General features: G+C 37.7%; 1 protein-coding gene and 2 non-coding genes across 3 annotated transcripts; 1 reads left to right on the top strand and 2 right to left on the bottom strand.

Moving 5' to 3' along the window:
- Positions 1 to 6,938: 6,938 nt before the first annotated feature.
- LOC110939733 (DNA-directed RNA polymerase III subunit RPC10) lies at positions 6,939 to 12,870 on the top strand. Its single transcript, XM_022181309.2, has 4 exons — positions 6,939 to 7,701; positions 12,218 to 12,333; positions 12,416 to 12,509; positions 12,600 to 12,870. Exons 2-4 carry the CDS (start codon positions 12,220 to 12,222, stop codon positions 12,722 to 12,724), a joined length of 333 nt encoding a protein of 110 aa, XP_022037001.1. The 5' UTR covers positions 6,939 to 7,701; positions 12,218 to 12,219; the 3' UTR covers positions 12,725 to 12,870.
- A 1,425-nt stretch (positions 12,871 to 14,295) lies between these two features.
- Positions 14,296 to 14,368, bottom strand: TRNAF-GAA. Its single transcript has one exon. It is a non-coding gene; the product is annotated as a tRNA-Phe (tRNA).
- Positions 14,369 to 16,578: 2,210 nt separating this feature from the next.
- On the bottom strand, positions 16,579 to 16,651 carry TRNAF-GAA. The gene has a single exon. It is a non-coding gene; the product is annotated as a tRNA-Phe (tRNA).
- Between the last annotated feature and the right edge of the window lie 317 nt (positions 16,652 to 16,968).

A 16,968-nucleotide genomic window follows, 5' to 3' on the forward strand; every position in this document is an offset into this window, starting at 1 on the left:
TTGTGGGGACGTCTTATCTATTCATGTAATTCTTTCTCTTAAACTATCTCTATTTTACAAATTGCATAAAATGGTAACATAAAATTAATCTAATAATACGAACAATGAATATTATAAAGGCATAGGAGCAACAAAAGTAATCAGTTTTGAACCAAACATCAAGTTCGAGACTTTTATTAAAAGCTCACAAAATTCTATCGTAAATATATAAACCTTTACACGACCATACCTTAGAGAACAAATACTAAACCAAATAAACTCTCCTAACAATATAATTAAACCTTACCAAATACTAGAATAGAAGTAAATAATAAATAATAAAACAATCTAAACTTTAAACAATTATCTTCTCTTTTTCTAATTTTTACTTCCTTAAAATCGGCTCCTCTTTTTCGAATCTTTGTCTCCTCGAAATCATTTCGTCTTTATACTTTTGGGGAGTGAAGACACATGTCCGAGGCCGGACATGATCCATGGGACGAACAAGACTCCACTTGGACGGACATCCGAAACGTGTCCGTTCCATATCAAGAACCTCCGAAGACGAACTTCCATTCAAGTGCGTCTGGACGGATGATGTCATCTCAGTTGACTACTATAAATACCCCATCAAGTACAAAGCCAAGTACGATTTTCTGAACCTTCGTCCTTACTTTCTCTCTCTACCAATACTTATCCTCACGCCGGAGGGTGGTCGCAGAGGGGCCCTCCCATCTCTGCGGCGAGCCTAACGGTTTTCTGTTTTGCAGGACCGTTCCCCAAGTTCTCTCACAAGATCCAAACCCTCGTTTACAGGCTCCGGCCTAATTACGATTCTTTGGTTCTTCAATTGGCGCCATCCGATCTCAAAGCTCTTAGTCCTTCACTCTGGTGAATTTCTTGAGCAAAGAACTGACAAATGGCGGCCTCAGGTTCTGTGAATCTGGGATCTACAACTGTTAGTACACAAACTACAGCACCAGCAAGTACCGTTTCCATAACCTCAGCTGCTTTAAGCTCAGGGCCGGGAACAACCTTGCCATTTGTTCTAATCCCTACTTCGCAAACATCTGAGTTTGATGCAGAGTTTCTCTCAAAAAATGCAAGTCTTTTGCGATGATTGAAAGCACAACAGGCTAGAGATAAACAAATCCTCGGTTTACGAACCAGGTTGTTTCAAGAAGAAGCCCCCGTAAGGACCATGGGTCCTACAATGTTTACCCCTCCTACTTTTTCCACAGTTGTCACCTCGGAAATTTACACTGGGTACGTCCAGGGTTCGTCCGGACCCTCGCCAGCAATGGCAATACGAAATGAAGCACAGATGGACGTAGTTAATGATCCGGAACTCACCAAACCGTATCACCCAGTTTCCATGACTGCCAAGTCAAAGTTTAGCGCTCGCATCACACATGCCAAGCTTCCTCCGAAGCTCAAAATGCCAACTACAGTAAAAAAGTATGATGGTACAACTGATCCAGATGATCATATGTTCGATTTCGACGGAGCCGCACGAGTAGAACAGTGGCCGATGCCAGCGTGGTGTTTCATGTTCGCGCAAACATTAACCGGAGCTGCTCGAGTGTGGTTTGATGCGCTGAATGAGGGTGAGATCAACGATTTTGAAGAGTTCCGAAGATTATTTCTCCAAAATTTTAGCCAGCAAAGGCACTACTCCAAAGAAATCACCGAAGTTCACAACATTCGGAGAAAGGACGGAGAATCTTTGGATAGTTTTATTGACCGGTTTAACCGGGAGAGTATGCAGATCAGTGGAGTAGTTGATCAGCTGAGGATCTCCGGATTCTGTCACGGAGTCCGGAACAATCAGTTGGTTGAAAAACTACACGAAAATCTCCCAAAGACAATGGAGGTACTCATGGAGCGAGCTAGAGCTTTTGCTCGAGGAAAAAACGCATGTAACCCAGCTCCGGAGTCAAATCACAAGATGTCTTCTTGGAAGAAAAACGGTGGGTCGGTGTTCGATAAAACCCCATCTGGAAATAGGGGACGATCGCATCCCTACAGCAGGAATGACAGACCTCCACGCGGAAGAAGTTCCGGGTCAAGGTTTTACAACTTATCAGATCTTTCCAAAACTCCCAGTGAAATTCTCAGTGCGGAAGGGGCAGACTTCCCTGCTCCACCAAAACTCCAAAACCCGGGTGATAAGAATTCCAAGAAGTACTGTGATTACCATCATGCTCGAGGTCACAACACAGATGATTGTTGGTCCCTGAAACAAGAAATAGAAAAAGCAGTGCGGTCCGGAAAGTTGTCACATCTAGTGAAAGAAGTAAAGGAAGGAAAATCTTCGGGAAATTCGGGAGATAATCCGAACAACCAACCAGCGATCTGTATGATCAGAAGAGCAGAAAATCAAGGCATCAAGCGATCCAGTCATCACATGGCCGCTTGGATGCAGCAACCCATCGCTTTTCCTCCTATCAATCCGGAAGAAATCAAGGATGGACCAATCATAGTGTCTGCAATCATAGCAGGTCACAAGGTCCGGAGGATTTATGTCGACAGCGGAAGTGCCACCGAAATCATGTACAAGCAGTGTTTTCAACAACTAGCTCCACAGACCAAGGCAAAATTGATCCAAGTTTCAATGCCGCTGGTAAGCTTCTCCGGAGAGGTAGTACAGCCCATAGGGCAAATCACTTTGCCAACAACGTTAGGGTACGGAAGTTTGGCCCGAACAGTCAGCTTGACGTATCTGGTAGTAGAAGCAAGGTCCGTCCATAATGTTATTCTAGGGAGGCCCGGTATGTGTGCCTTTGGTATCACCAGTTCTACCATTCACGGATCGCTAAAATTCCCCACCGATGCAGGAGTGGCAACTCTGCACTCCGAATCAACGATCTGCGTAGCCGAAATACGACAAAGCAAGGGTACTGACAAGCCTCCGAATCTTCTCACAGAAGAATGGGCCATTCATCCGCAATTCCCAGAGCAAAAAATTGCAGTCGGAGCTCAGCTTCCTGAGCGTACTAAAAAGAAGTTGTGGAAACTTTTATCTAATTCTCTCGATGTATTTGCCTGGCAAACCTCTGATATGGTGGGAGTTCCTCGGTGTTTGGCTGAACATAAGTTGAAAGTGTCGCATTCGGCAAAACCGGTAGCTCAAAGAAAAAGAAACATGGCTCCAGCCCGAAACAAAGCAATCTCCGAAGATATGCGAAAATTGTTAAGTGCCGGAATCATCCGAGAAGTACGCTACCAGACCTGGGTTTCTAACCCAGTGATGGTAACCAAGAAAGATAAAACCTGGAGAATGTGCGTAGATTTTTCCGATTTAAACAACGCATGTCCGAAGGATTGTTACCCCTTACCAGAGATCGATCTAAAGATTGATTCCCTTTCCAGCTTCCGTTTTAAATGCTTCTTGGATGCATACAAAGGCTATCATCAGATACAGATGGCTTTGGAAGACGAGGATAAGACAGCGTTCGTAACCAATGAAGGGCTTTTTTGTTATACCAAAATGCCGTTTGGATTAAAAAACGCCGGAGCCACGTATCAGAGGTTGATGGATAAGGCATTCAAGGACCACATTAGAAGGAATTTGGAAATTTATGTGGACGATCTGGTCATAAAAAGTCAGGCCAAAGATAACATGATTGACGACATACTCGAAACCTTCACCAGGCTTCGGAGTATCAATCTTAAACTTAATCCCAAAAAATGCTCCTTCGGTTTAGAAGAAGGGAAGTTTCTCGGTGTATGGATAACCCAGTCCGGAATCAAAGCACATCTAGACAAAATCAAAGCGGTAGTCTCCATGCAACCTCCTAAAACTGTCAAAGAAATTCAGTCATTAAACGGAAAGCTCGTTGCTCTTCATCGTTTTGTTTCAAAAGCGGCTGATTGCTCTATTCCCTTCATGAATGTGTTGAAAAAACGAACGGGAAAAGGCCAAATAGAATGGACACCGGAAGCCGATTCGGCATTTCAAGAGCTGAAAGTTTGTCTTGGATCCTTGCCCACCCTAACCGCTCCAATTACCGGAGAAACTGTCACGGTATACCTCTCCGCCTCTTATTTTGCTATAAGTGCAGTACTCGTAGTGCATCGGAATCAAGCACAAATCCCGGTCTACTATGTAAGCCGCATCCTGAAAGATTATGAAACCCGGTACCCGATGATCGAACAGTTAGCACTTGCTTTGGTACATGCCTCTAGACGCCTCCGAAGATACTTCCAAGCTTTCAATATAGAAGTACAGACCGATCTACAGATCCAACAAATTCTTAGAAAGCCAGAGGTCTCCGGACGTCTCACTAAGTGGGCAATTGAACTCAGCGCTTTCGATATCACCTATCGTACCAGAGGACCGGTGAAAGGCCAGGCGGTGGCAGATTTCCTCACGGAGGTTCCGACCGGAGAAAGCACCAAAGAAAAATCCGCCCTACCAAGGGTATGGAACTTATATACGGATGGAGCCTCCGGTAAAGTAGGATCGGGGGCAGGGTTAATCCTCATAGATCCAGAAGGGATAGAGTACACTTATGCTTTACGATTCGAGTTTAAAACTTCAAACAATGAAGCAGAGTACGAGGCTCTCCTGGCAGGTCTCCAAACCGCGGCCAAAGCCGGCGCAACCTCCGTATTAGCACATGTTGATTCATTGTTGGTAGCTAATCAAGTCAGCGGAGAGTACGAAGCTCGAGAGGAATCCAAGCTAGAATGCAAACCGGTAGTTTATATGAGAACACAAGCTACAAAGAGAAAGGTAGACACACGAGATATCAAAGTTTTCTCTTGTATTTCAGTGGACACGGTTACAGCCCTTGACGAAACTGAAAATACGCTCTCTACAAGACTAAGTTCACTCACATACTGAAGTGAACACTTTACATGAGTATATATACCCATCACAGATTGTCTGGTCGAAGGATCAGATAGACTGATCGAAAGATCATCTGTCAAACTGAAACCTATCGAAGGACCACATATACCTCGAAGGATGATATCCTTCGAGGTCCATCCATATCCATCGAAGGCTTATCCTTCGAGCTCATCGAAGGATATAAACAATCCTTCGATGACTCATCCTTCGACACAAACATATTACAAACATTTTCTAACTGTTTGGCCAAGTCAAACCAGGAGGATGGTTGACTTGGTCAAACTTACATCAAACACACATATTTACCAACATAAGACGTAAACAAGACTAACAAAAGACATCGTTTTATATCATGACAGAATACAGACAAAGTACAGACACAAGTGCACCAACAGTTACAAAATATATATTATCCAAACAAACTCATTTAAACTAAAACAAGACTCTTAACCTAGCTTGATTATATAACTAAGTTGAAACTTGAAACATGGGAATTAAAAACTATACCTGATCTGTTGAAAATCCAGACATCTCTTTAACTTTTCTGAATGCTATGATGAAACATAAATAGATCACTCTTTGAACAAGTAAATTTATGCAGCTCTTTGAATAGCTTTCTCAAGTATATGAAGCGAATGCACTGAAGTTCCCAATTTTGGAGGAAACTGGTGATATTTTGGAGGAAATATCAACTATTTAATATCACCACATAGAACTTGCAGCAATAATAGCACGGCTCATATGAGCTTTTTGTGTTCATTATTATACTTGCTACGATAGCACCAATAATATGATCATCTTTTTAGGTAAAAATAATATGATCATGTCTTCATTATTGTTTGTTGTTTGGATTTAATATCACCACGAGATAGTTGTACACCAATAATTTGAGCACTAAAAAGGTAAAAAAAAGTAAAAAGAACTAATAATTTGAAACCACCACCACGTTTTTTTATCAATTTTAATAATAATAATAATAATAATAATAATAATAATAATAATAATTCATTACTAATAGTAAATAATAATAATAATAATAATAATAACAAAAATATAAAAAAGACAATAAAATAAAATAAAAAAGACAACAAAAAGACAAAAAAAGACTAAAAACAAAAACCAAATGATTGATGGATGTGATGTTTTTATAGGGGGGGGGTGTAATAAGGAATTAGGGGGGGTGTGTATAGTATCACCCTAGCCAAAATGGATACAGGGTTATTTAAAAAGGGTTTTTTTTTTCTTAATATAAATTAGTTTATAATAATGTATAATGACAATTCTGCCCTTATGAGAAATGAGGATAAAGACAAACGCCAGTAAAAAATTTGACAAAATTTGACTTTTTTGAAATTTGGACTAAAATGGCAACAAAATGCAAACCTCAGGGACCCAGATTTAAAAAATTTGGATTTTGGACTAAAGTGACAAAAGTGAGCAAACCTCAGGGACCATTTTGGCTATTAACTCTATTAATTAATTAATATATACTTTATTAATTATTTTATAATACCTAAATTATAATATTTATGTACTTATTTAGTTGTTTTCAACACAATTTTTATATATAAATTTAAGTATAATATAAATATATATTTAATATATTAATACATAAAAAGTATATAAATAATAGGCTAGTTTAGACTCGCGAGTCAACACGACCGTAAAGCTTAGACTCGGAATTGTTTAGACAAGCTTATTTTTAGCCATGAAGTTTGTTTCGAGCTCGCATAAACTCAGCTTGGTTCTAGCTTTTAGCAAGCTAACCTTGAGTAGCTCATGAGCGACTTTGCTTGTTTACACCAGTAACTAGAAATCGACACCCAAATTTTATGAAAAGTAATCCGGACCCCCTAAGTTTTCCATGTTGGAGAGCTAAGGTCTTCACAATGTACCGCGGTCTTTGGAAGTGCTAGATTAACTCATACAATAAGTAAAATGCCTTTTAAGGGATGTTTGAGATAGATCACTTATTTAAAATAGTTATCTACTAATTACTGTATTGATACATCGATAAGTTACTTTGTGGCCAATTAGGGGTGTGGTTCAATTGATAAGCTGTTTCAAATCATTTGTAAATTTTGACATACCTTTATAATTGCAGCTCCAGCAATCAAGAATATCCGTGTTATCAAAGCATATGATAGCCTACTTGTAGAGCGTATTTGCAAAATTGTTATGGGAAAGGTCGAGCACGACATAGCTTGGAAAATTTTGGGATCGATCATCAATAACTACAGCTGTGAGAAGTGGGGCTTATGAGCTTATTGAAGAATGCATATTAGCTTACCCATGCATAATCTAGTATGATGTTGGTGGGTTTAGTTTGTTCCTTGAAGCCATCAAACTACGTACGCCAAGAACGAGTATACAATCTTGTGTACCAAGTGTCTTGCCACGGAGTATTTTTAATAACACAACTTGATTATGTAGAAAATGAAAATGCATTACATATAGCTGCTAAGTTGGGCAGGGGCGGACTTATTAAGAAAGATCGGTTCCCAGGAACCCATTCGGTTTTTTATTTTTAGTGTAAATATATGTAACAAACTGAAAAGGAACCCATAAGTAAAATATATAGGGAACCCATAAACAAAAAGTATTTGGTAGTGCACTGGTTAATCGTTGTTCATTCACGCTTGATACCCGGGTTCGAATCTTGTATGGTAGAATTTTTAAATTTTGTTCCCTTTTTTTAATTTTCTATTTTTATTTTTTTCCTTTAAAACCCATTTAGGGTTACAACACCCATAACAAAAAAACAACAGCAGGCTGGCTACCTACGGACTGAAAAACAACAGCGACGCCTCCACCCTCACCCTGTCTCCTCCAGCCGACAACCGTCCTCCTCCGGCCGTTGTTCACAGGTGTGTTAACTGATGTTAATTTGACTTATTGTTGATAATTTGATGTTAATTTTTTGATTATCTGATGTTAAATTGTTATGTTATCCAGAAGAATATTTCTAGAACTTAGAATGATAATATTTGAAATTCATAGGCTAATTGCATAAAGTTTGTGTTTTTAAACTGACCAATTTAGAATTTACTGCATAAAGTCCCAATCAAAACTTGTTCTAATCGCCAAGTAATTAATGTTTAGATTAACTAGTGGGCGACCCGATTTTTAACATTAAATTGAAACGTGGATGCGATGATAAAAATACTGTTAATAGCGGGCCGGAATCCGTTGGAAACCGTTGCTGAAGCAAAACTGGTAACAAATCAATTAGAGTTAATTGTGGTTTGGGCCATTTTACCAATTTAATCCAAAGGTTTCATTTTATGCTTGTGGGTCCAAAAAGGTTTCACCGTTGTCATTTTCGTCCACTCATCCATTTTGTCTGTTAACGAGGAGGGCAAATTGGTCATTTTATATGTAATTTTGTTAACTAGAAGGGCAATTCGGTAGCATAAAATGACTGAATTTCACTTCTCGTTAACAGAAAAAATGGATGAAGCTAACCCAGTTGACTAAAATGACAACGGTGAAACCTTTTGGACCCACAGACGAAAAATGAAACCTTTGGACTAAACTGGCAAAATGACCCAGGAACTGAAATGACATCTAACTCAATCAATTATGTAAGAACCCTTAAAAGATGCCCTATATTCAGTTACAATCAAGGCCTCTTATCCACACCTTTTGCCAGATTCTTAGTCCTCCTTTTTGTTGTTTAAAACCATAAGATAATCATGTGATTACAACAAAAGCCGATGAGGTTCGTATAAGTAATTCCGTGGTTGTTAAGTTTTCCAAGTTTATTATCATCCGGTGTTTTGTATTTGAATCACATCAGGCTAAAACACACAACGACCCTTGTCTTTCGAAAAGCGAAAAATATGTTAAACGCAGTTACACAAGAGTTAAACTTATGATAACACGTTCTACTTTGTATAAGTTATAAACTTATTAGTTCCACTTATGTGTATAAATTGAAATGCATAAAAAGCACTATTCAAAGTTAAATGTCTTTAGCGTTTAGGCTATCCGGCAAAAGTTAACTACTACCAAAATTATATGTTTGCCTGCACATTAATGAACAAACAATGTCTAACTAAACTAAAGGTTGAAGTTTTTACTTATTTTCATTATGTGATGAACCTTACCCAACCCGAATCGTCGAACTGACCCAATTTTTTTTATGTTCGGACATATGAAATTGGAACACTTAAAAAAACTTAACCCCTTGAAAAAAATTCTGGATCTGCCACTGAATACAATATCTGGCAACGTGGAATGGCACATGTTTTAGCTCAACAAAACACTGGATGTTGGAAGTTCGTTATACGATTTTCAATGGTTCATAAATCACGATGACATTTAATTTACTTTACTTTTATTTTCTACGTATGACAATAAAAACAAATATACATTAGGCTACATCTTTAGTTTAGGTTGATGATTATTAATATTTATTTTTAATACTAATTTGATCGTTTTAACTCGTTTACTTATTCAACCTACAAAATTTAAAAACCGATTAAAATAGTATATTTTCTAATAGTATCGATACATTTTTATTATAATTAATATCAACAAGAGTATACCAAAGAAATAGTATTATCTCTGTACCTTGGCCAAAACACAAGTTTTTAAACCCTAGTAAAAAAAGTCTTGGTTCTCCAAAAATCTTTTGGCCAAAACCCTAGCGGCCAATAAAAAAACTAGTTCTTTGACAGTCTAACTGAGACCGGGTAACTACACGGATCAAAAATAATAATCAAAAAATGTCTAGCCCTGGGCGTTTTCTCGGCTTTTGGTTGCCGACAAACAAGCAGCCCTAATCGATTTCAATTAGGTGTTGACCTTCATTTTACGTTCTACCTAACTTGGGTAATACTGACCTCCGTTCTTCTTTTCCTTTTATCGGATTTCCCGATAGTATTCAATTACTAATTAGCGATCTTCAAAAAAAAAAAAAAAAATCGAGGCCCGAGTAATAGGGGAAAACAAATAGTAATCACGAGCCTAAAGCTTTAATACCAATTGTTAGGATTTGGCCTCTTAAACAACACACACAAACACGAATATATATTACTGTAAGAGAGAAATTATACATACAAAGATCATGCGAGATTTACGTGGTTCAGTTAGTTAACTTATGTCCACAGGCAACAACCATTGTAATGTAATTTTTTTTATTGCTCTGCCTTACTCATGAGAAATTAGAAGTACAAGATTTTTCATATTATACCCTTATACAATTAGTAACTTGGGTTATTTAACATTTGTTTAAAAGTCACACCTTTAGTAACTTGGGTCATGCCTCTTTGTTTAAAAATCATATCCTTTAAATTAAAATATCCTTCATGTGTCGTTTCAAGAAAAAAAAATGAAAAGAGCGTTTTACGTTTTGATATCTCATATGGTATGTCGCATCACTATCTAAATGAATATATATTATTATTATTTAAATTAAATTTAATTGTAATTGGAGAATTTAAATATTTAGAAAATGACAAAGAAATAATAATTTATACATAAACACATAAATTGAAAATATGATAAATTTATTTTAATAATAAATATATTACAAAGATGTTTTGCATTTTAGCCGTTTTCCATCAATCAAAAGATTAATATATTATTAGTATTCAATTGTATTTGAAGTATTTAAATAATTACAGAAATAATAATAATAATAACGTTAGTATAGCCTTGGTTTAAAAAAGCGCGCTTGAAGCGCGCTTGAGGCGATGAAGCGATGAAGCGATCGGAAAAACGCTTTTTTGGCTCTGAAGCGCTGCATTACATGAAGCGAGCTTTAAGCGGTGAAGCGTTGAAGCTGTGAAGCGACGCTCCAGCCAATCAGATCACTATTTGGGCCATTTTTTAATATTTGGGCCATTTTTTAAGCGACAAATTCCGGCGACGGAGTTGCTTTCAGCCGGAAACCAGGAAGAAGGGGGAAGAAGAAGAAGAGAGATGCTGACGAGTATATGTCTTTTAGGCTTTTAGGGTTTTTATAAGTTAAGGTTTTTAAACATTTAACCCCTCTATCTTTCATTAGTTTACATTCAGTCCCTAAAACTTCTAACTTTTTACTTAAAAAGTGTAAAGATAGTTTGTCTATTTAAACATTTAACCCCCTCTATCTTCAGTAGTTACATTTGGTCCTTAAACTTTTTAATTTATGCATAAAAGTACAAAATTAACATTATAAAATACATATATATAATATGGATAGCTATTTTTATACATATATATAAAATTAACATTATATATAATTATATATAATATGGAGCGCTTCGTATACGTGAAGCTCTCGCTTCGCGCTTGAAGCTTCGCTTAAAGCTTTTGGAACCAAAACGCTTCGGAGCGCTTCGCGCTTTTTTAAACCAAGAGTATAGCAGACTAATTGTTACTACTTCTGAACTGTTAATATAGAGAATGCACAATAGAAATCGCATCCATGCAATAAATATTAAAGGCTTTGAGTAGCTCTAAGAATTTTAACGTCGCAAGTCATACTAAGAGATATTCACAGTCAACATCCCGCTGCAACGCGCGGGCCAGAGTCATCTCGTTTATAATACAAAATCAAAGTTTACTGCTTAATCTCCAAAAAAAAAAAACTAATTATAGGCTAAATAAAGAAAACACAAACGGGCCAACCAGTGTCGTCAATTCGCTGCAACTTTAATTGTTTTCTAACCCGGGCTCTATTAGTAAATCGAGCCTCCATAAACCCAACAATACATAGCTAAGGCAACTCTTTTTTTTTCTACCTTATTCACAAAATGCAATGTTTAACTTAAAATATATTCAATTCGAATAATTATATGCTTGCAACTAGGAGTGTGAATTTCAAATACGATCGGAAAACATGATACGAACCTAACATAAAATTCATGGGTTAGCTTTAGTCTAAATGGGTTCGGATCGGGTTTGTGTCAACCCAATCGGGTTGGTGGGATGACCCGTTTAACCCATTTTTATTATATTTTAAATATGTTATGCCCATGCCCGATTATGACATGTTTAGGGACTTAGGGTGTTAAACTTTTTTTTATTTTGGATTCAGATGGTTAAAACCAGACTCAAAAAATAATTCAATTTCAAACACAATTCCAATAAATCATCATTTTAAATAATTGAGTTAATTACTGTTTTCTTACATATGGTTTATCAAAAATCACTATTTTAATTAATTAGTTTAAAAATTGCAATTTCAGTCCATGTGTTTCACTAAATAATTAGCTCTAAATAATTTAAACAAGTCGTTGGGCCCAAAAAGTTTTGGGCCGAAACAAGAAACAAAACTACGTTCTTTTTACGCATTACTATATTCAATTATCATCCGATTATCGACGCCGCTGCCGCCGTTCGTCGCCGTCACATTCTGAGGAATTACATATGGGAACTAACTGATTTATGTAGGGATGGAATTCTGCCCAACATGTGGGATGTTGTTGAAGTATGAATTGCCACACATGTCTCGTCCTGCCCGATTTTTCTGCCCCACGTGTCCGTATGTTAGCCAGATTGAACCCAAGGTAACTTAGATTTAAAGGTTACACAATAATGTTCCTTTAATTGAATTGTTGTTCTTTTTTGTTATGTTTAATCCGTGCGTAGGTCAAGATCAAAAGAAAGCAGCGGTTGGTTAAAAAAGCTGTAGATCCGATTATCACGAAAGATGACATGAGTAATGCACCAAAAACGGATCAAGGTATCTATGTCTCTCAGTTTGTTAAGACAGACAGTTATGTTTACAACTCCGGTTTAAGGTTTTAAACTGTCGGCCAATTGTTTCTTTCAGCACATTGTCCAAATTGTGGTCACAACAAGGCTGCATATATCCAGTTTCAAACAAGGTCAGCTGATGAGCCCATGACAATAAACTTCACGTGTGAGAAATGTAGCCATTGTTGGCGCGAGGACTAGCTTTCATCTCCTTTCATGCAAATTCAACATCGGATGGTTATTTTGAATTCCTGTTTTTTCTAACATGGACCTACAGTGCTTATATATAAATATGGCTTAACAGCTCAATTCTATTTATGAACTTTTTCAAGTTTTAATTGATTTAACTCTATTTGAATCCTAAAAAGTTGAACGCGTGTTAACTTCGTATAACTTATATTTGAGAAAAGAACAATATCTTTGAAATTGTTCTTAGACCACCCGTAGTGGTGAACAAAAATAATGCCCCCACCATGGGGCATTATCCGACACATGGCATCCTAGTCAGCGTTGGGCATTATAGCGAAAGTGGCGTAGTGGGGCATTATTCCAATAACGTCCCTTCCAATTATTAAAAAAAAAAGGGAAACAAATGGTGAGGCTGGTCAAACACATGGTCTAAAAGGATTGGCTGGTCACATGCAAGATGAGCGTTTTAAAAACCACGCCAACAACAAATTTGAACAAAAAAAACGCCCGGAAACGCCGGGCGTAATGGGCTCCGGGGCGTTTTCCGGCGTTTTTTTTGAATTTTTCCTTAAAAAAACGCCCCACTACGGGCAGACTTACGGGTAAGTGTATTTCGGGCTGCCACATTCTGCGATAAAAGGTACATCATTAACTGCCACATTCAGTTAATGACTACCAACCAGTCTAGTCTGTGAGTTGCATGTTCAAAGAAGCGGATTATCGTTTTTGGTGGTCTTTTAAGTCAGCACTTGATTTCTTGGTGTGACTGGCTGGAGGATCCCAATTTCACTGTTTTAGATTCTTTTGTGCAAGAAATGGACTTTCTAGAAGCTGCCTAACCGATAGTTGGTTTGCTTGAACCAAATACTAGCGTATGATTGTGAACTCTATTGAGTTTGGGATGACTCACCTTGTCAAGAGAAGTGGGTTTGATGCATTGTTGATCAATCCGGCACTTAAGGATTCGATAATTTTTCGTCTATTAACTAACATGATGATGAAAGAAGTTAAATTGTAACCCCAAAGGAAGCTTTCTTGTGGATCTGAGCTGGATTTTGGCATTCGCTGTGCGAACAGTAACAGATTTCGAAACTTTTTATTCATCATGTTTAGGTTTTCGGATGTCCGTAGCTTTTTTTTCATCGAGATTAGAATACTGAAATTAACAAAATGTCAAAAATGACTTATATAGTACGATCAAGGAAAAAAAACACATCGCAGCAAACAATGTCTCGATCAAACTATGCTAAAAAATCAAACAGTTGATGATGCTATTGTGTGTCAGTGATTTAAGATGAACTTGTAAATACAACTTTTCGAAATCATCTGGAAAAGAAACATTGGGTGGTAATCATGTCGGGTTGAGGGTCAATATATACATGAACGTATTAAAGCGGTGAACAAGAACCCAATAACATAACCCGTTTACTTAAATGAGAGGATTGACCAGTTTATCATACATGGTGTCAAAAAATAAGATAAGAATACAAAGACTTAACTAAAACTTGTTGGGTACAATGTTGGCTTCTGTCAAAAGAATCATCCCCAAAAAAAATTGTTCTTTTTTACAAAAGAACAATGAATGTGGTGAACGTGGATCGAACACGTGACCTTCAGATCTTCAGTCTGACGCTCTCCTAACTGAGCTATCCCCGCAATTTTGTTAGGTCTTTAACTTTTTGACTGATTACATGTTGACACGTTAAACGCTTAAGCTCTTTTGGTTCTTCTCTTTTTGGTCACAAATTAGCTAATTTACAATGAAATGTTGGATAACAAACAAATTTTGTACATGCTCTTAAAAAGTAGTATATGACATTTGTTCAGTTATGTTGATGAGGTGTATATATTGTATATTACCAGATAATCTCAATTAAATATACAACATCTCAGACATAGTCAAAAGAGAGAATTACATATGTCCCAAAACTCTAAAACTAAGGTGGTGCTTGTGTTTTGGGCAAAAGCTCTTCTGAGCACTTATGTATGCGTCGCGCAGATGCGTGCAGACCTTTGGATTCTGCAGCTTGTTTGTTTTCTTGAAGAGTTTCTCACTAAAAACATCTTCCCCACCTCTTCCCCACGCAGATATCAACCCAAGTCTCCAAACCTCTTCTCCATCCAGCCGACACCACCTCCTTTGTCACCACCTCCACCTTCGACACCACCTCCTCCGCCGCCCACCTCCACTCCACTCCGCCACCGCCTCCACCTCCGACACCCATCTCCTCTGACACACCACCTCCTCCGACACCCATCTCCTCCACCTCCACCCCCACTCTGAACTGACCTGAACCATCTCCCTCCACCTCCGCCGCCACAATCGTCGAGTGTCGCCACCAAGGAGTGGTGGTCGGCTTTGTTTCTCTCTCCTGCGTCTCTCTCTCTCTCTCTCATGTGTCTCTCTCTCCGACGTCTCCCTCTCTCTGTCGATCTCTCTCCGACATCTCCCTCTCTATGTCGATCTCTCTCTCCGACATCTCCGATGGCTTGATTTTGAGAGAGAGCAGAGGTGGGTTCTTGGAGTGGGGGCTAGGGTTTGCGGTGGTGCTTGGCTTCGCGGCAGGTGTTGACGGTGCTTGTTGGTTGTGGTGGTGGCAGGTGGACGGTGGAGGAGGTGGTGGCGGATGGTTGTGGTGGTGGTGGTAGATGAAGCCAGAGAGAGAGAGAGGTGTTGTGTTGTGTGTGCTGTGAGAAGAGAACAAGGGTTTTTGTAAAAGTAAAAAAAGCAAACAGTCTTCTCCTTGCAGACTGCAGACCTTTGGTCCACCTCTTCTCCTGCAGATGTTTGCAGATGTGATCCGCAGACGGCAGACATTTTACCTCTTTTAAAAACATACAGCACCTAAGTGTGTTTGAAACTAAAATCTTGAGGAATAATTAAAATTAAAAGACTATGATATATTATGTATCACTAATCAGTTGTAGATCAAGGATAATTACAAAGAAAATTTAATCTAATCATGTCTTATAATAAATAGACTTTAATTAAATGTCAAGGTGGTGAAGAGGGGAGGTAGAGGTGGGGATCGGTGACTATGGTGGCCGAGGGTGGAGGTGGTGGCAAGTATCGTCAAGGTGTAGAGAGGGAGTGAGTGAGAATGTAAGGGGAGATTGAGAGGGAGAAAGTGCGCTATAGTGATATGTATTTCAAATAAACTTATCAAATAATCAACCAAATTATGGGGTTATTATGAGTAGAGCTCAATCCGAGCCAATATCAATTTGGGCTTGAGCTCGAACTCAGCTCTATTACAACTTGAACTCAAAAACCTCTACTGGCTTAAAAAACTCATCTAAAGATAAAATAAAATCACTTACCATCGCTTTCAACCAAATTTGAGATATATATAATTCTCAAATGGATTAAAATCCTTATGACCTCAACCGGTCCACACACGAGTCACTTCTCATATCCTTATCTTCAAAATCACTCAGTAACACGTTGAACCTACATATTTTTAATTCACAACATATAATATTTTGATTATCTAACTATTATAACATTGAAAATCAAACGTCATTTTTTCCGGTAGATGATCCCATTTTTATTACCCTAATTACTACGTCTAGATTCCAAAAAACTTCTTAAACTTACCGATCAAATTCTTAGCATTCGGCTGCTCCAAAACATACCATTGTTTTTATGGTTCTTAGTTATTACGATATATACACAACGTATCTGAGTGAATATCATATGTAATTACATTAAGGAATACAGCCATACAGGTTAAAAACTAAAGGACTCTTTGTAGCTGGTTTTCTGATGTGAAGAAGCTGGGAATCATGTTTAAGGTGTCTTGAAAACATTTCATAAATGAATTTGAGTTAAAAAAAACCAATTACCTTTAATAATAAAAATTAAATGCGGTGAACGTGGATCGAAAACGTGACCTTCAGATCTTCAGTCTGACGCTCTCCCAACTGAGCTATCCCCGCATCGTTGACGTATCTACTAATTATAATTTCTTCCCTCCTTTAGGTGCTTTAATTTTGCGACACAAGCTAATGAAGTATTAGCAATCACCATTTAAGTTAACTTGTTTTGTTCGTAGCTTATTTCGTGGTTACATAACACTTATTCATTTTATTTTGATGAGATGGTATGCTATAGAATTCATTTAAATCAAACTAATTACAAAAATCATAGAACTATTAGAATAATTCATTTTAATTAAGTTACAAAAGAAATTATATACAGTTATGAAAATCACCCCTGTTTATTAGAAAAAAATACTTAGAAGATTGATAATATT

Source organism: Helianthus annuus, chromosome 5, assembly GCF_002127325.2.
Source record: "Helianthus annuus cultivar XRQ/B chromosome 5, HanXRQr2.0-SUNRISE, whole genome shotgun sequence".
NCBI lineage: Eukaryota > Viridiplantae > Streptophyta > Magnoliopsida > Asterales > Asteraceae > Helianthus > Helianthus annuus.